This window comes from Siphateles boraxobius, unplaced genomic scaffold, assembly GCF_051911475.1.
Source record: "Siphateles boraxobius isolate OS27281-9 unplaced genomic scaffold, OSU_SipBor_1 100, whole genome shotgun sequence".
Taxonomy (NCBI): Eukaryota; Metazoa; Chordata; class Actinopteri; order Cypriniformes; family Leuciscidae; genus Siphateles; species Siphateles boraxobius.
Genome location: NW_027508701.1, coordinates 200,117 through 227,117, shown reverse-complemented (window position 1 = coordinate 227,117; position 27,001 = coordinate 200,117). Strand labels below are relative to the sequence as shown.

At 45.0% G+C, this 27,001-nt stretch overlaps 1 protein-coding gene across 1 annotated transcript in view; it reads left to right on the top strand.

Moving 5' to 3' along the window:
• Positions 1-2,631: 2,631 nt before the first annotated feature.
• LOC143747372 (sacsin-like) overlaps positions 2,632-27,001 on the top strand; it is a 62,501-nt gene continuing 38,131 nt past the window's right edge. Inside the window, exons 1-5 of the mRNA XM_077240151.1 lie at positions 2,632-2,722; positions 15,148-15,202; positions 15,984-16,071; positions 16,187-16,298; positions 19,318-19,464. Coding sequence (XP_077096266.1) covers positions 15,168-15,202; positions 15,984-16,071; positions 16,187-16,298; positions 19,318-19,464 — 382 coding nt within the window. The 5' untranslated portion in view covers positions 2,632-2,722; positions 15,148-15,167. The remainder of the gene's footprint in view (positions 2,723-15,147; positions 15,203-15,983; positions 16,072-16,186; positions 16,299-19,317; positions 19,465-27,001) is intronic.

Below are 27,001 nucleotides of genomic sequence, written 5' to 3'. Positions count from 1 at the left end.
TCATCATCTGTGTCACCTGTCTTCACATCATTATGGTTCATTTGTCTCTGTATTTAGTTTCTTCTGTTCAGTCTGTCTTGGTCGGTTCTCGTCTATGTTAACTGGTGTTTGCATCCGCTCTGTCTGCCTGTACCTGTTTGTTGTTTTGATTTATAGTAAAGTTTATTGTTTATTTGAATTCCTCGTGCTTCCTGCCATACACCGCCCGTGACAGAAACAAAACAGTTAAATGATAAAATGGTCAAATGACTGTCAGCTCCCCAAAAAACTGTAAAACATCCTAAATTAAATAAACTGAAAAACACTGTTATTTTACAGGTATTTCCTGAATAATGACGATCAAATGCCTTCATTGTAAAAAAAATCGTAAAAAAAGGGTCAAATGACTGGCAGCTGCGGCTGCCAAACAAAAACCATAAAATTAAAGTAAAATATGCTAATTTAAATAAACCGAAAAAACACTGTTATTTTACAGGTAATTCCTGCATTATTATGATCAAATACCTTCATTGTAAAAAAAAATCGTAAAAAAAGGGTCAAATGACTGGCAGCTGCGGCTGCCAAACTCAAACCATAAAATTAAAGTAAAATATTCTAATTTAAATAAAGTGTAAAAAACTTTAAAATAAATTTGATGTCACCATGATTGGGATTAGTGTCTGCTTTAGTTGGGCTCATGACCCATGAGTTTTTGACTTTTGTTTTCCTCTGGCTGCTTTAACTGTGTATTTGATACACGCTTGTCATAATAAATGCTGGAGAAACTATCAGATGATCTTGATCATTAATTGAAGATGTTATAGTCATCATATGATGATCTGATTCACTGATGTGTCATTCAAATCTCTTAATGTAATAGCTTAGATTAAAGAGAATGTAGGTGGAATTAAGCTTTATTCAAAGTCTTTAATTATAAACTGAATTGTGATATCAGTATTATAAAAATCTGCATTTAAAAATGTATATATATTACACAAAAAAGTTTTGAACTGGTCAGTTTTTTTATGTGTATAGAGACATCACAAATCGACATATGAATCTCAACAATGGTGACAACCAAAAAAGTTTTTTTTCATTGTCACCATTGTTGTGATTCATATGCTGATTCTTGATGTCTGAGTGAGTCTATATGATTCTGTCAAAACATTTTCTGTATAATGACTTCATAAAATCTGAGTATCACAGCACTACAGGATCTCATATAGCAGTTTTGTCATGCAAAATGAATAACTAATATCCAATGACTTAATCAGAGATGAGCAGAGAAACACAGATGAAGTGCAGCATGTTTCTTTATTTAACTGACAGTAACTGTGTAGTTGCTGATGCAGTGACGTATATAGTCAAAGCAAATTATGCATGTAATTAACTGCATGTTTTTCAGTAAATAAAGCAGAAAATAAATCTGAAATAACTGTTTTAACTGTGTGTTTCTGTTAAAAAAGATTAATGAAGATTTCTGTAAAAGTATTTTGCTCCTATTTAAATTAGGATATTTTACATTAATTTTATGGTTTTTGTATGGCAGCCGTTGCTGACAGTCATTTGACTGTTTTTTTATGGGATTTTTTTACAATGAAGGTGTTTGATCGTAATAATTCAGGAAATAGCTGTAAAATAACAGTGTTTTTCTGTAAAAAATTTAAGGAACATTTCTGTAAAAGTTTTTTGCATTTCATTTAAATTACGATATTTTACTTTATTTTTATGGTTTTTGTTTGGCAGCCGTAGCTGCCAGTCATGGACTGTTTTTTAACGTTTTTTTTCTTCTTACAGTGCAGCAGAGAGTTAATGTTCTTTGCGATAAACGCCAGAAACAGTATAAACAACACAAAAATAGCCAGGGTAAAGCAGCGAGCCAGACACACCGGCGCCATCACCGTCCGCCATCACCCGACCCAGTACGAGCTACAGGACTGTGAAGCTTTGAGTGTTGCTGATTGACACGATCTACTCAATCTTTGTTTTGATCATCATTTTCTTACCTTTTGCTCAAAATATTGCTTTCCCACATTCAAGTGTTGATAAAAAAGGAATGTATGAAGCTAGAATAAAACTGTTTTTTTTTTAAAGCAAAGGCTCTGCTCTTTCTTTTGATATAGTGTATGCTCCAATTTTCATTTAAACGCTGGCAGGGAAAGAGTTAATACTCAGGTGAGTGAGACCTGCAGTAGCTGATTGTGGAATTATCACCAGCATTCGTGACAAATGTTGTTGAATATTAAGTGTAGGCATATATTAAATTCCTTTAGTATTTTTCTATGACTGCCTTACAAGGAATTGTTTTACAAGTAGGATTATTTTTGCTTCCTCATTTTAGTATGTAAACGGTACGTAAATAGCCTATCCCATGTAAATAGAGACCGGTCAGGATTGGCTGAACAACAGAGCAAAATTTGTTAGAAAGGTTAATTTTGGTTTTTAACAACTGTATCCTGAAGATGCACATTACTCTTTTTTTATTTTTTTTAAGTAGACCTATTTCTGTTTTAGGTTTGCAACAGTTACTTTAAGTGTCTGGCTTAGTTATAAATTAAGCTATTTTGAGTGGAAACTGATTTATTTTACAACTCATTTATTGAACTATGAGCGAAGGAGGAGTGTAAGTTTCATGTTCGCTAAACAGGCTCTTTGTAGTGAACAGAAACCTAGAGTGGCTTTATCAGTCTCATTCTGATTGCTGGAATTCATTCTGCATCAGACCACTGAAGGACCACTTAAGGTAGGAGAGAAAATTAAATGTTGCTAATATAATACTAATGTAATATAACTTAACAACGTAACTAAATATATTTAATTGTATACCTATAATTATATATGCATCGTAAAAATCACATTTAGTTTTTTTGTTTAGCACTAAACTGAATAAGCTATTTCACATAACAGATGTTTAACAGTTTACAATTGTTCTTATTTTGTCTTTTGGAAATCATGTCTTTATAAATTATCTTTTAAAAATATATTTTATAAAATATCTTAAAACAAAAATATATATATACATAGCAATTGTCTGGGTTCATGCTCTTATTATTATCATTATTGAATTATATTATAAGCACATTAATCAGAGATGAAAATTACTATGGGTTTACCAAATTACCACGGAAAAAAATACGCACCGCATACGCACTGCCAACGGAGTATGGTTGAAACGGGCGTCACGCACAGCAGTCCTCTCTATCTCTGTTGCAGATCTTCGAACTTAGTGGGCTATAGTGCCGCAGCCAATAGGAAGCACGATCCCATTACTGCAGGATTTACTTAAAGAACCCTCAAACTATGATATTTATCTTGTTACACATTTAATAGACTATAATGTGTTTGCAAGTATGTGTGACTTATCACATAATATACAATAATTTAAACGTATTAAACCAGCGCCTCCTGAGGTGGTGACCATCAGTGAATGTTTGCAGCTTTGGTAATAGTTGTATATGAGTCCCTCTGTTGTCCTCAGTGTGAAAAGATGGATCTCAAATCATACAGTAACTGTAGGAAAGGTGGAAAAAAGCTGTAAATAAGAGATCCTTCTCAACTGAAACGGAAATCAAATAAACTGGAAATCAAAGAATGTGCAGGAGCTGGAGGATTTTTCTGAAGAACAGTGGGCAGTTTCACTGCTAGGACAAACATGGGACTCATGAACAACCGTCACAAAGCATGAAAACAGTCGTAGATCAACCAGGTTACAACACAGTATAAGATTCAAGTGTGCAGTATGTAAACTTTGAAATGGTTCAGTTGGGTAAATTAATTTATTATTTTCTCTTATGGACTGCATGGAAAATGAAATAGGGCAAAGTGCAAAAAAATTTTTTATGATCCCTCTTATTACTTTTTTTTTTAATGATTAACATTTTGCAGGTTCTGCGATGTGTATGTAATCTTTAATGAGCAAAACGCCTTGGTTAACCCTTTCAAGGGAACTCATGCTGAGTCGATTGACGCAGTGGAAACGTCTATATACCCACGCCGCCATAATGTACAGTGTCTGTCTAGTGTGAATCGAGAAAGCACTAGGACAATAGCACCTGAGCCCCAGTTGTGGAGCCCAAGTCTAGGTCATAAAACCTCATGAATGTGTGCAGTGAGGACCAGCCTGCCACATCACAAACATCTTGAACAAACTCCTGACACTAGAGCCTTAGAGGCAGCCATACTCCTAGTTGAATGGGCCCCTACTGCCAAAGGTGTAGGCAGTCCAGCCAATTCATTAGCAAGAGAGATAGCCTTGAATATCCATTTGCTCATTCTCTGCTTAGATGCTGGGTCCTTATTGGGAGGTCCAGAATTTATAAATACCCTTTATTTCTTGGCGATAAGAACGGTCCTCAGATCAGCCTTACCCCTTGAAGGCTGCAGTTGAGAGCGCCGCCTCTGTCCCCTTCTTTCTGGTGGGGGGGGGGTTGTACTGTACTGTACGAGGAACTGGCTTTAGAGGTTTGGGGCTGCTCCCGCTCAGCAGCCCTGGTGACCTGAGAGCGACCGGGCAGGAGCTTCTGGAACGCCGCCGCTTGCTTATTAGCCTCCTGAAACCTCTCGACGACTATAGTGACAACGTCGCCGAAGAGGCCAGGGGGGCGAAAGCGGGGCGTCCATATGGAAGCACTTACCTTTCTCATTTATAGCGCTAAGATTTAACCATCAATGCCTCTCCATGGCCACCAAGGCTGCCATAGCACGACCAACAGCTCTTGCCGTCTCCTTGGTATTCCGGAAAGAAAGATCTGTGGCCCGACGCAGCTCTGAAACTGCGTCAGGGCCAATTCCCCCATCCTCATTCAAGTCTCCTTACACTTCTGCCTGGTAGGCTTCCAGCCTGACCAGAAGCAGCAAAAGCTTTGGCGCCAAAGCCAAAGTTGTTCTGACCAGCTTGATGGGCAGCATTGGGGCCTTTAGGGACAATTTAGCTGACAAGTGTCTCTTCCACCTTAGGCATCGGCCCATAACCGTGTTCTTTGTGGCCAACTATAGAGGAATAGTGTCATGTTTGTGCACTGTATTCTGTACACATATATTCTATAGGAGACCGGTTTCTTCCACGATCTCGACACCTCGGTGTGGAGATTGGGAAAGAATGGCAGGCCCCGACGCAGAGGTTGTGCTCTTGAGGGCAGGAAACGTTCATCTAGCTTGGACTTGGACCTGGATTTTCTTCTCCGCTGGCCAGTCAATAATTAATTTGGCAACAGTGCGAGACACAACCTCCTCCAGTTCTTCATATGCAGGAGAGTGAAATGGCAAGTCATCAGCCTCTGCTTCGATGCTTTCTACATCCAGCTCTTCAGAGCTGGAAATATGAAGCACCGGTGTCTCACCCAGTGCTCACCCAAACCGCGAGGAACGCAAGCCTGAGCGGTCTTATCGAAGATCACCAGGCGGGAGTGCAGCGTCCATAAAGGAAGCTGTTCACAGTCTGCACAACTAGCACCCTCGAGCGCTGACTGTGCATGCTCCACTACCAAACACACATCATCAAAGATTGTGTGTGTCCACACCCGTGATGTAGCGTTGGCAGGGGTGAACACACAATCTGAACTGCTGCTTGCTCGCCATAATATATATATATATATATATATATATATATATATATATATGTGTGAAAGACAGATAACACCAAATAAGACACACGATTCACATAGAGCGGTTGCTGAAGACACATAAGCTAGCGTCAACTTTATTGACAACTTCAATCTTTTCTGGAGTCAGAGGCAACTGTTTCAACAGAATGGCCACCACCCAAACAAACTTGGTTCAAGAGTGCTAAAGGACAATATCTACTTCTCCCTCCGTCTGCAATGTGTGCCAATCCACTCAACCTGAATGGCACACACACACCTGGATACAGTAGGAATGACCACAGGATTTCACTTCAGCACCTGAATGGACATGCGGTTGACACATCACACAAGGACAGTGATAACACCACTCAGCCACAACAACCTCTGCTCACGGACACAATCTCAGCTGAGCCATGCCCACAGAGCTCACCACAAACAGACTGTGACATACCAGCACTGCTCCAAGATACAGCACCCAAGGACGACTTTCTGAAAAACAGCCAGGGAAACCAGGACAGCATATTACAGCCTCCAATTACACCAGAGCAACAATCCTTCTCACCGGAAACGTTATCACTCTCTCCAGCATCTCCACTTCTGTGCTTCTCAGAGAAAATGGAACAACTGGTGCATGCTGGAACTAGACTATCCCACTCTTTTGCTGCGAGCCCCCAGATACCAACCAAAAAACGCCAGGCCCCACAACCACCAAAGCCTGCGGGCCCAGCTCGCCCTCCCCCTCCTCCTGTGAGAGCTCTTCGGCCTCTGCCACAGCGCCAGGGCCCACACCCTCCTCCAGCGGCTCGAGGTGAACCAAAAACAACTGATACCAGCTCTCAGTGATATGTGTCGGGTCCCCGCTATGATAACAATAACTTTCTCAAATGTTTACAGAACAAGCGGGAACCCAGTGTGCCTGTATTTTTTCTGTTGCTGTTCGATTACATGATAGAAAGTCTAAGGCCTTCAAAAGCCGTACAGCAAACCCATCTAATCTGGTGCCTATTACACGACATACTAAGATTGCTGTGGGGACAAAAAGTAAGACTGTTAAGTTAGCACTTTTAAACATCCGTTCACTTAAAAATAAATCACTTTTAGTCAACGACTTAATAACCACATACAACCTGGATTTTATGTTGCTAAATGAAACTTGGCTAGAAGAAAGTTGCAGTGCAACGGTCCTCAATGAAACAGCCCCTCCTAACTTTACTTTTATGAGTGTCTGCAGAACTGTCAGAAGAGGCGGAGGTTTAGCTGCTCTATATAAAGATGTCTATCAATGTAAGCAAATATCATTTTGGAATTACCCGTCTTTCGAATATCTGGGTATTGTGTTAAAAGGTGCTCCACGCATTTTACTTATCATTGTTTACAGGCCTCCAAAATACTCTCCAGCTTTTGCTGAGAACTTAACAGAATTGTTATCAACAATTTCCTCAGAGTTTGACTGCTTTGCCATTGCTGGAGATTTTAACATTCACATAGATAATGCAGAAAACAATATGGCAAAAGAAATCAAAACGGTTTTAAAAACTTTTGATCTGACTCAGCATATACATGGACCCACACATAATCGTGGATACACTCTAGATTTACTTATCAGTAAGGGTCTAAACATTTCATCAATTGTTATTAAGGATGTAGCACTGTCTGATCATTTTTGTATTTTCTTTGATATATTGATCTCTCCTGCCATTGAAGCTAGATCTGTGTCTGTCAAGAAGAGATGCTTAAATGAGAACACTAGTGTACTATTTATGAAGGCTATATCTTTAACACCAAGCATATCTGCTGACTCTGTTGATTTTCTCCTTGATTCTTTTAACTCAAAAGTTAAGAGTGTAATTGATGATATTGCTCCTGTGAAAGTCAGGAAGAAGAGTGGCAGACAAAAAGCACCTTGGAGAAACTCAACAGCAGTGCAAAATATGAAAAGACAATGCAGAAAAGCAGAGCGCATGTGGCGGAAGACAAAACTTGTAGTCCATTATAACATCTACAAAGACAGCATCCATGCTTTCAATAAGGAACTAAGCAAAGCTAGACAGACTTTCTTCTCGAATATTATAAACAGCAATATAAACAACACACGGACTCTTTTTGATACTGTAGAGAGACTGACAAACCCCCCAAGCCAGATTCCCAGTGAAATGCTCTCAGTGAGAAAGTGCAGTGAGTTTGCATCTTTCTTCTCTGAGAAAATCAATAATATCAGAAAGGTGATCAGCTCATCCTTGAGTTGTGCTGGGGTCAGGCAGATCAGACAACAGCCTGAGAAAGTAGCCACTATGTCTGATTTCGAAGAAATTGATGGCAAAATTTTGGAAGAAACCGTACAGCACCTAAAAACATCAACCTGCGCCCTTGACGCACTTCCCACATCTTTTTTCTAAAATGTGTTACACAGCTTAGAAGCAGATCTCCTAGAAGTGGTAAATGCCTCACTTCTCTCTGGGAGTTTTCCAACCTCCCTGAAAACGTCTCGGTTACGTATGTAACCCTCGTTCCCTGAGTAGGGAACGGAGACGTTACGTCGGATGACGACGAATGGGGTTTCGCTTAGAACACCTATCGACTTCGAGTATTACAAAACGAGCCAATGGCAAAGAAATGCCATGGGTCTGCGGAATTTGCATGACGTAACTCCGCCCCACCTCGTGGGTATAAAAGGAGGACGCCGGCAACAGGCAGATATGTTTCTTCGCTGAGGAGCCAAGACTGAGCTCAGGCGATCCCCGCGGTACAGCGGAAAGTGGCAGGCAGACGTAACGTCTCCGTTCCCTACTCAGGGAACGAGGGTTACATACGTAACCGAGACGTTCCCTTTCGTTGTCACTCCGAGTTACGTCGGATGACGACGAATGGGGTTACTAGTCTAATCACGCCACCTTCTCAGCTGTCTTCCAGTGCCCTGCGTAAATCTGAGATCCCTGTCGTGAGACTGGCACGGACGAAGGACTCCTATTTAGCACAGGAATACCAAGGTACACTGGGGAGCATATCCCAAATTCAGGGGAAATATGCAATTACTGCCAACCCAGAGGGGGGGACTTAGAGAATACACATGTGACCCGAAGGAGACATGGAGAACACTGGGGTGTCCAGCCGCAGGTGGAATATTTCAACCCCAGGGGTGGCAAGGTGGCTTGCCAAGGGAAAGACACATGCTCAAGAGGCTTACAGTGGAAATACACATGTGGGGGTCGCTCAGGGGAGGGACCATGCACACGGGAGGCACCTAGCCGACGCACAGGCAATAGACACTGGCGCCAACGTCAGGAGTATTGGAGGAACTCAGGGCTTTTCGGGGAAGCTCACCTGAGGAGAATATCGCACGTATCCAGTCCGTGGAGTGGAATGGCGAGCAAGCGAAGACACCTGAGCGGGTCCAGTACTAGCTGGTTGAAGCGAGTACATGAGAGGACACTGGCTCCACTCGGAGATTGTAGAATCTGGCGAATGTGTTAGGTGTCGCCCAGCCTGCAGCTCTGCAGATGTCTGTTAGCGAGGCGCCATGCGCTAGAGCCCAAGAGGATGCCACACTCCGGGTGGAGTGGGCAGTCACACCAAGGGGGCACGGTCGACCTTGCTGCTGGTATGCCAAGGCAATGGCGTCCACTATCCAGTGAGACAACCTTTGCTTGGAGAGAGCCTTTCCCTTCAGCTTCCCACCATAACAGACAAAGAGCTGGTCTGAGGTCCTGAAACACTGTGTCCTGTCTACATAGGCGCGGAGGGCGCGTACTGGACAGAGCAGTGCCAAGGCTGGGTCTGCCTCCTCCGGGGGCAGCGCTTGCAGGTTCACCACCTGGTCCCGGAAGGGAGTGGTAGGAACCTTGGGCACATATCCAGGCCGGGGTCTCAGGATCACGTGAGAGTAAGCCGGTCCTTCCTCAGGGGAATCGGCCAGGGAGGTGCTGTCGCAAGGAGTACTAGTTCGGAGAACCAGGTCCGGGCGGGCCAGTATGGCGCGACCAGAATGACCTGCTCCTCGTCCTCCCTGACCTTGCGCAGGGTCTGCGCAAGAAGGCTCACTGGGGGAAACGCATATTTGCGGCCCCGCGGCCAGCTGTGCGCCAGTGCATCCGTGCCGAGCGTGCCCTTGGTCAGGGAATAATACAGGTCGCAATGGGTCGAGTCGTGAGAGGCAAACAGATCTAACTGTGCGTCCCCGAACTGGTCCCAAATCAGCTGAACCGACTGGGGATGGAGTCGCCAATCTCCCGGGAGGGGCTGAAGCCGTGAGAGCTCGTCGGCTGCACAGTTCAGGGCTCCGGGGATATAATGGCATGAAGCGACCTCAGATGCTTCTGACTCCATATGAGGAGGTGGCGGGCGAGTTGCGACATACGGCGGCAGCGTAGACCACCTTGATGGTTGATGTACGCTACAGTGGCGGTATAGTCTGAACGGACTAGTACGTGTTGGTTCTTAAGCACGCCCCGGAAGCGGCGCAAAGCAAGACGTACGGCCAGCAACTCGAGGCAATTGACGTGCCAGAGGCGTCGGGGTCCTGTCCAGGAGCCCGCGGCAGCACGTCCATTGCACATGGCACCCCAGCCCGTGGAGGAGGCATCTGTCGTTACAACAACATGCCGCGAAGCTCGTTCCAGGGGCACTCCGGCCCGTAGAAAACTGAGGTTCGACCACGGGGTGAAGGTCTGACGGCAGGTCGGAGTAACTGGTACTCGGAGGGTGCCGTGTTGCCATGCCCACCTCGGGACTCGGTCGCGGAGCCAAAGCTGGAGCGGTCTCATATGAAGCAATCTGAGCGGCGAACCGCGGCTGCAGATGCCATATGCCCCAGGAGCCTCTGAAGAAACTTCAGTGGAACCGCACTCTAGCGCTTGATAGTCTCAGGCAAGTCAGCAATGGCTGAGTGGAGAAGGCGACCAAGTCCATACCGAGAAAAGAGCTCCTCTGCACGGGGCAAAGTCTACTCCTTCCCCGGTTGACCCGAAGGCCCGGACGAGCTAGGTGCCGGAGCACTGGGTCCCTGTATTCGCAAACCTGGTCTCAGGAGTGAGCTTAAGACAGCCAGTCACCGAGATAGTTCAGGATGCGAACCCCGTGTTCCCATGGAGGAACAAAGGCAGCCTCAGCAACCTTGTGAAGGCGCGAAGAGACAGGGCTAGCCCGAATGGGAAAACAGCGTACTGATATGCGCGCGCACTGACAGCAAACCGTAGGTATGTTCTGAGTCGAGGGAGAACGGAGACATAAAAGTAGGCGTCCTTCAGGTCGATCGCTGCAAACCAATCCTGTGGCCGCACACATCCAGAAATGCATTTGGCCAGGAGCATCTTGAACGGCAGCCTGTGAAGGGAGCGGTTCGGACCAGGATTGGCCGTAACCCACCAGACTTCTCCGGGACAATGAGGTAGGGGCTGTAGACCCGGACCTCCTTTCGGCTGGAGGGACAGTCTCAATCGCACCCTTCGCCAGTAGGGTAGCAACCTCCGCTCTCATGATAGGGCATAGCCATCGACCAAAGTGGAGCGGACTCCCCAGAAGTGGGGAGGAGACCGTGCGAACTGAATCGCATAGCCGAGCCGATGGTTCGCGCGACCCAGCGGAACAGATAGGGAAGCTCTAAGCAGGTGTGTGACGTCCGAACTCTCTGTGCTCAGAGACGGGAGAGTCAGTTCTTTGGAGAATAAGGATTCTTCCCCGGCCCTCACCCGGGGAAAGGAGTGGTCCTGCTACCAGCTCCTGGAAAGAACTGAGTCCCATCTCTGAGGAGCCCATCCCAAGAGCGCCGCTTAACCCAGCGTGTAGCGGGGGGAGGGGCTGGAGAGGACTGTTTTGGCGTCCGACCGCGGCCTCCAGAGCCGGCCCGGCTGAGCGGGCGGGGTGGGAGCCGCGGGGGGCGCCCACGGCGGTGGGCAGACCGAGGGACCTGAGCGGACGGCGGGGCCGTCGGGACAGAGTCAACCTCAGTCTGCTCCATCCCCGAGGAGCCCGTCTCAGGAGCGCCGCTTAACCCGGCGTGTAGCGGGGGGCGGGGCTGGAGAGGGGCTGTGGCGTCCGCCCGCGGCCCCCAGAGCCGGCCCGGGTGAACGGGCGGGGTGGGAGCCGTGGGAGGGTGCCTTCGGCGGTGGGCAGACCGAGGGACCCGGGCGGACGGCGGGGCCGTCGGGACGGAATCAACGTCAGTCTGCTCATGAGCGGCTGAGAGCTGTTGGTCAAGCCCTCAACCGCACCGCCGGAGAGGCCGACCTGGGATATGGGAATGTCGGACAGACGGGTCCGCGCGACATCCAGCACATCAGACAGGTTCAGCCACAGAATGGTGAGCATCACCTGACCCAGGGAGCGTACGGTCACTTTCGTCGCTCGGAGAGCAAGGTCAGTTACGGCGCGCAGCTCAGTGAAGAGCCCTGGGTCAGTCCCGCCCTCGTGCAGGTCCATGAGCATCTGGTCAGGTGGACCAGCAGAATAACCATGGCATGCAGAGAGGCGGCTGCCAGTCCCGTGGCACTATAGGATCTCGCCACAAGCATAGACGAAAAACTACAGGCCATGGGCGGGTGCTTAGGATTGCGCCGAGAAGAAGCACTCTGAGGACACATAGCATCGCAACAGAGCGTTCAGCCGGGGGAACCCCAGTGTACCCAAGGGCAGCGGCCCCATCGAGGGGAGGAAAGGCGGATGAGATCAGCGAGCGGTCCTGAGAAGACAAGGGGGTCTTCTAGGACTTCGAGATCTCATCATGCACGTCCGGGAAGAGAGGTATTGGGGTTTGCCACGGACGAGGGTCGGCGGCCTTACCCAAAACCAATCGTCCCAGGAAAGCATGGCCGTCATCTCCGGATCAGACTCAGGCACAGCCGTATGCACACCGGAAGGTGGCAGCTGTGACGAGCCCTCACTTCCAGAAGACTCAAGCCCACCTAGTGATGCTGCAACAGACATGGCATCTTCCTCTGTAGCTTCAACTGAAACACGCGGGCCACCAGAGGGTAGACTCGCGGGAATCAGCAGTTCACTAGCGGGCACCGTCATTGAAGAGGGGGGCTGGGGTCACGGACACATAGTCGGCGCCTTGTTCCAGACCGTAACCCTCAGGTCACCCTGGCCACCCGCCGAAGATCGGGGGGTGGATGAGGGGACTTCCACTCTTGCGAGTTCACCGAGTCTCGACCTATTTATGACGCGATGATCACGTTCCCTTGCGAGAACATGAGTCACCCACGAGCGCTGTTCAAGCATGATCAAACACACTAGACAGCGCTCGTGCCCATCAGAGTCCGATACCAGTCCGCTGCAACCAGAAATGCACGAGCGAGCCGTCTTTAAAAAGACGTGCCGCGTGCGAGCTCTTTTATGAGAGGAGAGAAAAACTCCGCGATGTTGAAGCGCACAGGGAGACACACACACACACTGGCAGATTACTGCACAGATCAGCAGGCACTGTGAGCTCGCTGCAGATCGCCGTCACACCAACACCGGAGAGAGAAGCTCGTCTCGTAGAGCGAAGTCCGAGATGACTGTGGAGTGAAGAAATGCTCTTGGCTCCGAAGCGAAAACATCTGCCTGTTGCCGGCGTCCTCGTTTTATACCCACGAGGTGGGGCGGAGTTACGTCATGCAAATTCCGCAGACCCATGGCATTTCTTTGCCATTGGCTCGTTTTGTAATACTCGAAGTCGATAGGTGTTCTAAGCGAAACCCCATTCGTCGTCATCCGACGTAACTCGGAGTGACAACGAAAGGGAACTGCTGTTGTCAAGCCCCTCCTGAAAAAGAGCAATCTGGATAAGACCATATTAAACAACTATAGACCGATCTCAAATCTTCCTTTCATAGGCAAGATCATTGAAAAAGTTGTGTTCAATCAGCTGAACAAATTCTTAAGCTCGAATGGATACTTTGACCATTTTCAATCTGGTTTCCGACCTCACCACAGTACAGAGACCGCGCTCATAAAGATAATAAATGATATTCGCTTAAATACTGATACAGGCAAATTATCAGTGCTGGTACTACTCGACCTCAGTGCTGCATTTGACACTGTCGATCACAAAATACTTCTTGACAGGCTGGAAAACTGGGTCGGGCTTTCTGGAATAGTCCTAAAATGATTCAGGTCATACTTAGGAGGCAGAGGTTATTATGTGAGTATAGGAGACCATAAGTCTGAGTGGACATCCATGACATGTGGAGTCCCGCAAGGCTCAATTCTTGCGCCACTCCTATTCAACCTGTACATGCTCCCAATGAGCCAAATAATGAGAAAGAACCAAATCGCTTACCATAGCTATGCAGACGACACACAGCTCTACTTAGCCCTATCGCCTAACGATTACAGCCCCATTGACTCCCTTTGCCAATGCATTGATGAAGTAAACAATTGGATGTGCCAAAACTTTCTTCAGTTAAACAAAGACAAAACTGAAGTCATTGCGTTTGGAAACAAAGATGAAGTTCTCAAGGTGAACGCATACCTTCAGTCTAGGGGTCAAACAACTAAAAATCAATTCAGGAATCTGGGTGTGTCTCTAGAGTCAGACCTTAGTTTCAGTAGTCATGTCAAAGCAATAACTAAATCAGCATACTATCACCTGAAAAATATTGCAAGAGTTAGATGCTTTGTTTCCAGTCAAGACTTAGAAAAACTTGTGCATGCCTTCATCACCAGCAGGGTGGATTATTGTAATAGACTTCTCACTGGCCTTCCCAAAAAGACCATAAGACAGTTGCAGCTCATACAGAACGCTGCTGCTAGGATTCTGAGCAGAACCAGAAAATATGAACACATCACACCAGTCCTCAGGTCTTTACACTGGCTGCCAGTTACATTTAGGATTGATTGTAAAGTATTATTACTGGTATATAAATCATTCAATGGCCTAGGACCTCAATACATTGCAGATATGCTCAGTGAATATAAACCCAACAGATCACTCAGATCATAAGGATCACATCGGCTAGAAATACCAAGGGTTCACTCTAAGCATGGCGAGTCTGCTTTTAGCTACTATGCCAGCCGCAGCTGGAACCAGCTTCCAGAAGAGATCAGATGTGCTCCTACAGTAGTCACATTCAAATCCAGACTCAAAACACATCTGTTTAGCTGTGCATTTACTGAATGAGCACTGTGCCACTGTTCGTCCGACTGTTTGCACTGTATTTTATTTTGTTTTAATTATTCTGATTTCTGTATTTTATCTTTTATTCTAAACTGTTTTAATTGTTTTTGATTATTTTAATTTCTTCTATGTAAAGCACTTTGAATTACCATTGTGTATGAAATGTGCTATATAAATAAACTTGCCTTGCCTTGCCTACACTGTTTGGGCTTTATAGTTTCCTGGTTGGTGACGTCACCCACCTCTGACGTCTCGTCACACCAATGGACTGATTTCACTTGTGCTTCACAACGCAATCACGTAGAGTGTTCCCACAGCATCAATCGGCGCAGCGCGAGTTCCCTTGTTTAGGCCACAGCAGACCAAAGAAAGCACTTATATTTGTATGAAAAAAGAGACATTTACAGTATTGTTAATAAAATGACCATAGAATAACTGTTAAATTTTTTTTTTTAATTTGCAGGATTTGAAAGGGATTTTTTTTTCACACAGGAGAATGTAAAAGAAGGACAATGAGTTCAACATCAAGGCAAAAGAAGAAAAAGAAGTATGTGGTTTTATTCACAGCATGTTTTATGCCTAATCCCATAACTGATATAATGGAGTGGAGTGTTAAGGTACATTGAGAGTCATCTCAACTCAACTCAACTCAACTCAATTTTATTTATAAAGCACTTTCAAAACCATTAAAATGGACCAAAGTGCTGTCCATAAGTAATAAATAACTCTAAAATACATAAACTAACATTAAAACATGACACCAAGAAGATCAAACAACAAATCACTCACAGTTCTCAGACCTTATCAAACACCATAAGCTTGATAAAATAAATAAGTCTTCAAGTCCTTTTTAAATATATCCTTGCTGGACTAGGATTTTAAAGATAATGGCAACACATTCCAAAGTACTCCTACTCTTTACAAGAAGTGGGTTTTTTAATGACCACAGAGAGTCAGGACATCGGTTTAACGTCTCATCCGAAGGACGGTGCTCTTTGACAGTATAGTGTCAGTCACTTTACTGGGGCGTTAGGACTCACACAGACCCCAGTAGTAAGGCCCAGCGCCTCCTGCTGGAGGAGGAGCCTCCTGCCCAGTAGTAAGGCCTCTTCCAGCAGCAACCTGGTTTTCCCAGCATCCAGGTACTGACCAGGCTCAACCCTGCTTAGCTTCAGTGGACAACCAGTCTAGGGCTACAGGGTGATATGGCTGCTGGATTACAAATAATTCCAGCTGATTTTGTACTTATTCTATTACACAATGAACAATGAATTTGCTCTGTATGTGTTTTGTGCAGTTTGTGATAAACTTTACATTGTTCAATGCAGAAATAAATTTGGTGCGACGTCTCCACCATTCATTGATTACCTGAAAGAAATTTTGAGAAGGTACCCAGATGGAGGACAAATATTGAAGGTAGGCTAAAAAAAAGTTTAAATATTGCATGAATTAATTTGCATCTTTGTTAAATGGTATGTATCTTAAATATCTCATTGTATCTGTGTTTAATATTAATCCTGTACCGTATCAGGAGCTGATCCAGAATGCAGATGATGCAGGAGCTTCACGTGTGGTGTTTATTCATGATGAGAGGCATTATGAGACTCAGAGCCTGTGGACTGAAGAGCTTGGAAAGTATCAAGGTATTTGTGTTGTAAACACTGGAAGCGAATTTAAATCACACTAGACTTAAGATTTCAAAATTACTTTAGAGCCCGCAACAAAAGATATTATAGTTTAAGGTTTTACATTTGTCCTCATTCATATGTCACAACCATGAAGAGTTCAGGAGTTTCGCTGCTTTGTTTAAAATGTTTTTATAGTAAATCAATATTTTATTTCAGAGATCATTATTTAAGAAAGATTTATCTAAACATTTTTACTTTGTGACTGACACCGGCGACTATGCTGTGGAGAGGCTATTAATTTTATTCTGCAGAAAAAAAGTGAAACTGCATTCTGGAAAAACTTCAGAATAAGCAGCAAATTCTCCCATTTAAAAAAATTATTTTAAGTATTCTTTTATTTCGATGTGGACTAATAAAAGTTCAACAGAAAAAAATATATAATAGCTTATGTAGGCTATATAACTGCACTTGTTTCTGAATATGTGTTAATTAAGTTTAACAAATAAAAACGTGACATTTGAAAATAAAATAATTTTATATATACACTTTAATTATATCTAGTATATTTGAGGAAATATGAGGAAATACAGTACCTTGAATATCTCTGCAGCTCTTCTGTCAACTGAACTCATGCTTTCAGAGATTCTGGTGTTGGCAGTCCCATTAAATAGCATATTGGGAGCATTGTACATTTACTGTAGACTGATAAAATTAAAATACACAAATAACATTTTAAATAAAGAATAAATCAAGCAGTGTTTTATTTCGTTCTAACCGCTACTCTAAACCGGAAGACAATATCCTAGAGTTCCCTTTCGAAAGGGAACTCGCACTGCGTCAGAGCGCTATGGGGAACGCCTTCTCGTGGCATCTAATCATGGCAATCCTATTGGCAGAGCATGCACGATCAGTTCCTGAGGGATCTGCTTGTGCCACTTTTTTCCCTTGAGAAAACTCCACTCTCGTCCGCTCTCTTCGTGAGGGAAGAGGGACAGGTACCAGGCGATTCAGGTCCCGCTCGCGCTGAGGCAGAGCAGAGACTAGAATTGTGGGGTTTTTTAGAGGGAGCTCACTGAGGAGGTTGAGAGAGTTGTTAATCTCTCACGCCCTTCAGAGAATCGCAAGAGTGAGCTGCAGGATGATGATGTGTATTGTCACTAACATCCTCTGATCCAGCAGCGAATGCTCTGCTGTGTATAAAAACAACCAGCCCAAGAGAGCAGGAGATGGCTGATGAGGGTGAAGAGGATATACAACCCAAAGCCTCACAGCCACCCTGCACCCTGTATGTTAAGCTGTTGAGTGTTATGGAATGCACTTCAACGAAGCTTCTAAAAAGAAGCTGTCATTGGAGCGCGTGAGAGAAGAGACCGATCGTGACAGACTTCACAAATGGTTTCTTTCCAGCCATAAAGCTCCAGCTCTCGTGAGCCTTCCATCCCTGCTGGATCTACACAATGAGATCGGAAAAGCATGTAAGAACCCGTATTCACCGCGCATTCATCGCCATCAGCGAACTACGTTGATGTTGAGGGGATGCGCGAATACGGGTATGTGTCGATGCCCCAATGGACGAGATGTTCGCCAACTATTTCACGGCTGGAGAGGCATCGACACTAAGTGCTCCAGCCCTGCCTCTTAGGCCACTAAAATATGACAGCACGCTTAAATGGCAGGGCATACGTGGTGGCAGGTCTGGCTGGTGATGACTTGCACACAATGACATTTTTGCAAGCATACCAGGCTGATCTGCTGACAGATTTGAAGCATTTAAATCTTTCACCCCAAGCGCTTCTTGCATCAGCCTGAGGCTGGACCTATAATGAGTTATTCCTTCAATTTGGAACCCTCCTGTAGCTCTAGCGTCGGGTTTGGTTGTAAGTGCACTCCTTCGTGCTCTTATGGTGGTAGGCCTCCATTTTTTGTGAATGTCGTTTAGGCCATCGCTCTATGGGCAGCAGGTTGAGCTCTGTAGATCTTCTCCCTTTACGTGAGTTTTTAGTAAGGTTGAATGATAGGCCACGGTTCCCTGTTAGGAATTAAGGGGGTGTTAAATATGTTTTTCACTATGCATACCCTTCCCATAGGCCTCTTCTTATGTTAGTGTCATCAGGGTTATATAACGGGTAGTGCCAATCTGTAGTAGTGAACAAGTTAGCTGTATGGAAAATTCTCTAGTGAGGCCATCGTTCATCTGAGCAACTAATAGACATTTTTTGTGTGAGATGCCTTCCTCCCTATAGGGAGTTATTCTACTGAGGCCACCGCTTTGTTAAGCTCCAGATAGAACTACAAAGTCAAGCATTGGCCCTCTTCGGGCCACCTTGATAGCCACCTTATCGAGGGTCGTTGAGATTATAGCTCTAAACTTCAGTCACTTGATTTCTGGCTTAGGCTTAGTAACTAGGAAATTGGTGGCGGTTTGCTAAGCATTATCGCCTCGAGCCTCTCAGTATCTGAGTGTAGGCTCCTCAGAGCTAGAGTCCATCAGGACCACTAGTTGCTCCTAGTACTGGGCTCCAGGGTTATGTTACAGGGTAGATAGCAGCATAGGTAGCAGGCTATCTTCAAAAAGCCTCCCATGCAGATATCTCAGATATGTCAGGCCTTTACTCTCTATAAAGTAAGAAGCAGTATGCTCTGGCCTCCGCCCTTTAGAGCTGAGTATTGTAGCTAGTTTATCCAGCTAGGCCTTGAAACTGAAAAAGGATTTTTTTTTCTCACTGAGCCCCTTGAATAAAATAATTCAAGTCATAAGGTTGAATGTCGTGGGCCGCTTATTGTGGACTCCATTGATTGGCGTCGGGTTTGGTAGTAAGTGCGCTCTTTCGTGCTCTTATGGTGATAGGCCTCCATTTTTGTGAATGTCGTTTATGACGTAAATCCGGGTCAAAATCTTTGCTGCATATAGTACATACAGCATGGGAGACATGATTCATTAGGAGCAGTCTTTGACAATACTGAAAGTCTTTATTATAGGCAAAAGACTACTCTTTATTTGTATGATCATCTGTTTGTATCTTTGATCTGGCAGGACCGGCTCTCTATGCCTTCAATGATGCAGCGTTCACAGAGGAAGACTGGGAGGGAATCCAGAGAGTTGGCAGAAGCATCAAGCAGGATGACCCAACAAAAGTCGGGAGATTTGGGATCGGATTCAACTCTGTTTATCATATTACAGGTGAAATACACTACATTAACAGATTGGCTCTTATAACTTTTTTGGGTGTTCTACTAAGTGCCTGCTGAATCCTACAATATTGCTTGTTGATTTATGTAGCGTTAACATCACAATATGCCAGTTAACTCTTTCCCTGCCACAAACGAGATTTTCCATAATTTATGACACAACGCTTCCCTGCCATTAACATGTTTTTTCTGGCAATCCGTTTTCACTGTAATATAGTAGGGTGCTACTACTGTACGTTCACACCGCCGCTGACTTGAGCTTCCAAAGCGGCCGGAAGTCATTCATTTTCAATGGAAGCTGGCTTCTCTCAGCTGCAAGGAGCGTCAAATCCCTCGGCGTCGCGTTTTGGGCGTTTTGAGCGTTTTGAGCATCAATCAGAAAGTTGAAAGAAGCTCAACTTTATGGTAATGAGCTATGACGCGGTTCAGCGGCAAGCAGCGGCAAAACGCCAGAAACCAATCAGAATCCAGACGTCCTTCACTCTGGCTGATTCCAGAGAAACATATGATGTGAACTTTCATTCCTACCAAAACATTAGTTCCGAGAAAATGGAGGAGAAGCTGATAATCGCTGTTGCTGGGTTTCCTATCATATATGATATGACGTTGTTTGCTTACAGGGACCAGTTGCAAAAGAACGAGGCATGGGATAAAACAGCAGCACCAAACACAACAACTGCGCGATTTTCCATAATGATCCAGTGATACACATTTGAGAATGAGCGCAACTTTTATTTGAAATATTTACGAACGCTCGTTTTAAGCGGGAATGCAATTCATTTGCTCACAGTGACAACGATTTGACCAATTGCACTAATGCAAATAATAGCCTAATGCAAATAATAATAGCTAATTATTATTTTTTTCCCCGACCAAATGTGACCAAAACGGTTATAATGGATGCTGTCATTATAAAAGGTTTCTTCAATGTATTGCTTCTTTTTTCTGTTTATTACATTTCATGTTGTGACTTCTCTTCTCCCTGTTACGTCAGAGCGTCTAAAGCGTCCAAAGCGTCAACGAGCTTCCCCGTGCTTTTTGACAAGCGTCCTTGACAGAGCGGCTAGAGCTTCTTTGACGCTCAAGTCGGCGGCGGTGTGAACCTACAGCTACGCATCTTCTGAAATAGTACAGATGCTAATAGTACATGCTGTTCTCAGCATACGTTAAGTTTTCATAGGTTGTGCAAAAAAATATTATGTTATACATTACTTTATAATGCCACAAGATGGGGTAACTTGTTAAATACTGTGCCTTATTGTCATCAGTTAATTTTGACACATGTAAAAATTAGGGTATTTGGTAGTTTATTTTAAAATAGTTTGATGTATCTTTGCCCGTCCCAGTTTATGTGTACTTAAAGGGTCTTTGTGGATGCAATCAGAGTACAGAAACAGATAGGTCACTTAATGTATAATGCAGTTATATAAAAACTTGATTCACAAACATTTTAAAAAGGCATGTAAAAAGATGTACAGAATATCAAAGCAAATTGTTCATTGAAAACAAAATAAATATAATTTGATTCATGCAATGTGGCCTGGCTTTATCATCTACTAACATGAACCACAAATTCAACATCATTCATCAACTATCCTACTAGTCATCATGGAATATACAATACACAACCTCTTGCTTTGTACAACTTTTAACGAACGTAGTATGCAGTGTAGGCCAGTAACTAAGTAAAGTCTTTCCTCCTTATTGCGGCAACCCACGTAATCCAGCGTCTTCTCGTCAGCTCCTCGACCTGCTTCCCTTGTTGTTTTTTTCCAAGAAAGCTGAAAAAAAAACGTATTTCGTTGTTCAGTTTCCTCCCTGAACGATTGTGTACCTGCTATGGCAGTTCTTGATTGAGCAGCACTGAACAACCATATCGATGTTTATTAAAATCTCGACAGAAAATCCAAACACAGCCTCCAACACACGAATTCAAATACAGCGGGATAGGGCGCGATCCTATAAATATGGCGGCGGACCCATAATGCAACACGGCGTGACGTCACCTTCACATTCCCTATTGTAGCTAACAAGGAAAAACTCAGAAAAAACGTAAACTTCTGGATAGTCTCTTTTTATTAGGACTCATCTCAATAGCCAGTAATACACACACAAGCATGCACTCACTGTGCGTTCTTCTCTGCTTTTAACAGTGCTACAGCTGAAGAACACAGTGCGCCACCGCCCCCTGCTGGACAAACCTAATACCACCCTTAACATACAACATACTGTACCTTTATCTGCACGGAGGGATGGTGTTCCCGAACATGTTCTATGCGTTTCCTCCTTTTGCAGCCACTTTGCAAAGTTAATTACAAAAAAGAAGCAGCAAGGTTAAAGCTTAACTTAGTGGTGGAAAAACTAGCTGAAAGAAAGCATGCTCTATACCACATATGTGTGCATAGCAAACAATAGGAAGAGGTGCTCAAACCCTGGTGCTCCAAACTAAGAGCCCTCCACGCACTCAGCCTTTGCTCAAACTAGAAAAAAAGGGAAAATTAGTTGGTCCGGGACAAATACATTATACTGTACAAATAATCAGTTACTCATTCAACATAAAGGAAAAAGAAAGAAAAACAAAATACACTTAATGACAACATTCATTAGTAATTGAGTAAAGTAACAGCATCCTACCTCGCTGGCAATAAACCCAAGATTACACAATAACATGAATGACTGGTAGAGGACGCGCTACAAACTCGGCCTAAATGCCTCGATTCAAAGTGATCAAACCAAAGCTTCAACACAGAAAATAACAAAATGAAAACACAATCCTAATAATTACACAAAAAAGAAAACCAAGTTAGGAAAAACAACAGCAATGACCCGCAGTTAACCACCGCATGAACTGTGGAAGACTGCAAAACAAAACATGGTATAAAAAAAAACACCAATCCGAATGTAACCTAGGACGCTAATGGGGAATGCCTCCGGCATGACCAGTGTTTGAAGCACGTGTCAAAACACGACAATAACATTGGCCAGCGACAGCCTATGACTACTGGTGCAACCAGAGTAAAAATAGGGCGCCTGAAGTGCACGTCATCCACTTCATGTCTGAGGGTGACGTTTATTTTTTATTTACATATCACCTGAGATTCGTCAAAATAAAATAATTTCATAAAATTATGCAACAGCATTTCTTAAATATTATACAGGGTGCAAACTTCTCACTGACTTATAGTATAAAAGTATGAAAATAAACATTATTAGAGAATGAAGACAGATTTCTCCATTTGTCTTTTGGTGTTAACCATTACCACTAATAGTAGCTCAAATTTGAAGGAGAGTCAAGAAAGGAAACGTCTCCAACTAGTAATTCTCCAAGAAATAGTATTACGTTACATATTACAAAATATTGGTGGCACAGAAATGAAGAATCATAGAACAATAAATGTTAATCATACAAGTCAAAAAGGTTTCTTACGCTCATTCAGAATAGCTGCCGCCTCCTAGATGTAGTGCTGAATCTTCTCAGTAGTTTCTCTTTCCATTCTCCAGTGAACTTACATGTGAGGTCCCTCTCAACTGCAAGTTGAATCAGATTTTCTTTTCTTTTGTGAAGCAAACTCCTTCTGTGGTCGCTGAACACATTCTTTAGCAGGGACGTGCAGAGAGTTCCTCAGGGGCAGGGGCTCAAATGTAAAAAAAAGGGCATATGGCATCACATAAATAAATAAATTATATCAAATAGTATCTTAAAATAGAAAACCATTTTTTAAAATTGTAATAATTTTTTTCTATATTTTTTATCAAATAAATGCAGGCTTGAGGCACATAAGGGAATTCTTAAAAAAAAAAAAAAAAAGTAATGTGTGTGCAAATGTTTGACCAGTAGTACTGTACTATTATACTATTGCTGCAAAATTATCAAAAATGTTAAAATAATAAAGTCACCATTTCGCATGTTGTTGTCAGCCTACACTTCACATAATAGGCCTGTACGCCTGGGCTTCATTTAACAAACTATGATAGTTTCATCAAATGGTAAACGATGTATCAATATAGACTAAATACAAGTGACTTGTATACGTCTCAGGTTACGTATGTAACCCTGGTTCCCTGATAGGGAACGAGACGCTGCGTTTGAGACGCGGTGGGAACGCTCTGCGTGATTACGTCGTGAAGCACGTGTAAAATCAGTCCAATGGAAGCCCGCTACGACATAGGTGACGTCATAGACCAGGAAACTATAAAGCAACCCTGAAATCAGACCGCGATAGCTTCTGAAAAACCTGAAGCAAGTCGATCAGGGCATACAGGAAGTATGGCAGGCAAACGCAGCGTCTCGTTCCCTATCAGGGAACCAGGGTAACATACGTAACCTGAGACGTTCCCTTTCAAGGGAACTCGAGCTGCGTTTGAGACGCGGTGGGAACCCTATACCCACTACGCCATAATGACAAATGCCCGTTCTGTGTGAGGTCCTGCGCACACTAAGAAGCAAGCAACCTCGCCCCAGGAGTGGAGAGGTCAAGGTCATAAAACCTGACAAATGTATGCGGAGAGGACCATCCTGCCGCAATACATACGTCAAGAAGGGAAACTCCCGAAATTAAGGCCATAGAGGCCGCCATACTCCGAGTAGAATGGGCCCGCACAGCCATAGGTGAAGGCTGTCCGGCCGCATAAGCCAATGAAATAGCCTCGACTATCCATTTACTCATAACCTGCTTAGATGCAGGGCATCCTCTCTTGAGTGACCCAAAACAAACAAATAGTTGCTCAGATTTACGCCACAGGGCAGCTCTGTGAACGTAGGCATCTAAAGCCCGGACTGGACATAACAGGTTAAGCTGTTCCTGGTCAGGGGATAAAAGGCCTGCAGCACTATTGGGCCCCCAACATTCAGTGGGACCTTAGGAATATAACCCGGCCTGGGGTAGAGAAATGCCTTCACCATACCAGGTGCAAATTCCAGACATGAAGGAGCAACCGACAAAGCATGTAAATCACCAATTCTCTTGATAGATGAGATAGCAAGGAGAAATAAAGACTTTAGAGTGAGGAACTTTTCAGAAACCTCCTCGATGGGCTCAAAGGGAGCTAAAGCCAGACCCTCGAGTATAATGGCCAAGTCCCAAGCCGGTGCTCTAGAGTGCAGTGCAGGTCTCAACCTCAATGTACCACGGAGAAAGCGAGTAATTAGAGGGTTTCTCCCAATAGAAGTACCCCCCAGAGGGGTGTGGTAGGCAGATATAGCCGCCACGTAAACCTTTAGGGTGGAAGGAGATAACCTGGCCGAGAAACGGTCTTGCAGAAAATCAAGAACTGAACCAACAGGGCAGTTAACAGGATCTAACTGACGTTCAACACACCACGTGGTGAAAAGTTTCCATTTTAGCGCATACAGCCTTCTCGTGGAAGGAGCTCTGGATTGAAGAATGGTTTCTACAACATCGGTCGAAAGACCGGTCTCCCTGAGCCTGGCCCCCTCAGAGGCCAGGCCCACAGTTTCCACAACTCCGGCCGAGGGTGAAATATCGTGCCCCCGGCCTGAGACAGGAGGTCCACCCTGATTGGGATCTCCAAGGGGGAGCCGTCCAGAAGAGACACCAAGTCCGAGAACCAAACTCGGGTCGGCCAATAAGGTGCTACTTGTAGCAGACGAGCCCCTTCTCGGCGAACCCTCTCCAGAACCCCCGGAAGCAAAGATATCGGGGGAAAGGCGTACAGGTGCAGCCTCGGCCACACCTGCACCATAGCATCCAGACCGAGAGGAGCTGGGTGCGTTAGAGAGAACCACATGGGACAATGGGTTGAATCTGATGATGCGAAAAGGTCTACCTGAGCACGACCGAACTTTTCCCACAGGAACTCCACCACTTGTGGGTGAAGTCTCCACTCCCCGGGCCTCAGCCCCTGTCTCGACAGAATATCTGCTCCCACATTCTGACGCCCCGGAATATATGCCGCCTTGAGCGACAGTAACTTCCCCTGGGCCCATAGGAGGATCTGATGGGCCAATTTGCAACGGTGACGTGACCTCAGACCCCCCTGATGGTTGATATATGGAGACCACCGAAGTGTTGTCTGTGCGGACCAACACGTGATGGCCTCTCAGGTCTGGCAGGAAATATTTGAGTGCTCGGAATACCGCCATCAACTCTAAACGATTTATGTGCCAGGAACATTGATGGTCCTGCCACAGACCTTGCGCCGAGCGGCCACTCATGACCGCCCCCCATCCCGTGAGGGAAGCATCCGTCGAAAGCGTGACGCGTCGACAAGGAGCCCCCAACACTGGGCCCTGGGCGAGGAACCAAGGTTCTTCCACAAGGCCAAGGCACGAAGGCATAGCCGCGTGACCTTGATCTTGCGGAACGGATTTCCCCTCGGAGAAAACCCCTTGGTCCTGAGCCACCACTGCAGGGGTCTCATGTACAGGAGGCCAAAAGTAATAACGTTGGACGCAGCTGCCATGAGACCCAACAGTCTCTGAAACTGTTTCTCGATGCTGAACTGCCAACTGCTCTAACTGAGCTAAAATCAACCAATCGTTGATGTAATTTAATACGCGGATGCCCTGGAGTCTCAACAGAGCCAGAGCTGCATCCACGCATTTTGTAAAAGTGCGGAGAGATAAACCTAGGCCAAATGGAAGAACCCGAAATTGGTATGCTTCGCCCCCGAAAGCGAACCTCAGGAACCTCCTGTGATGAGGATGGATAGATACATGGAAGTACGCGTCCTTCAAGTCTATTGTGACAAACCAGTCCTCGGACTGAATCTGTGATACAATCTGTTTGAGTGTAAGCATTCTGAACTTGAGTTTCTGAACCCTGCTGTTTAACTGGCGCAGGTCTAGAATAGGACGCAGCCCTCCATCCTTCTTTGGAACAATGAAGTAACGGCTGTAAAACCCTGACTCTCTGCTGGGAGGAGAAACCCTTTCTATAGCTCCCTTTCGAAGAAGTGTCAGTACTTCTTGCTCCATTACCAGAGCCTGCTGTGAGTCCACCACCGTGGGGAGGACTCCTTGAAATCTGGTTGGACGAGAACCGAACTGAATTCTGTAACCCTTTTCTATTATGTGCAGGACCCATAGAGAAATATTTGGCAGAAGTTTCCACGCTGCCAGAAATTCCGATAAGGGAACCAGTCTCTCGAGACTGGCCTCTTAATTTGATTGAACAATCATTTCGGCGCCCTGAAGCGGCGAACCGGCAGGGAACAACCGAACTGACCGTTCTACAACCCTCCTCAGAGGATTGCACGGGGACGCTGACACCTCGGTGCCCTGAAGCGGCGAACCGGCAGGGAACAACCGAAGTGGCAGTGCTGCGGCTCTCCTCGGAGAGGATATGTACGGTATACTACGAGCAGCCTCGGGGACAATAGACCGGCGAGGAAGAAACCTCTGAAACGCAGCCGCTTGTTTCTTATTTTCTTGAAACCTATCGACGACACAATTTATAGCGTCGCCGAACAGACTTGTAGGTGACAGCGGTGCGTCCAGAAGAACAGATCTATCTTTATCTTTTATTTCTGATAAATTTAACCATAAATGGCGTTCCATGGCCACCAAG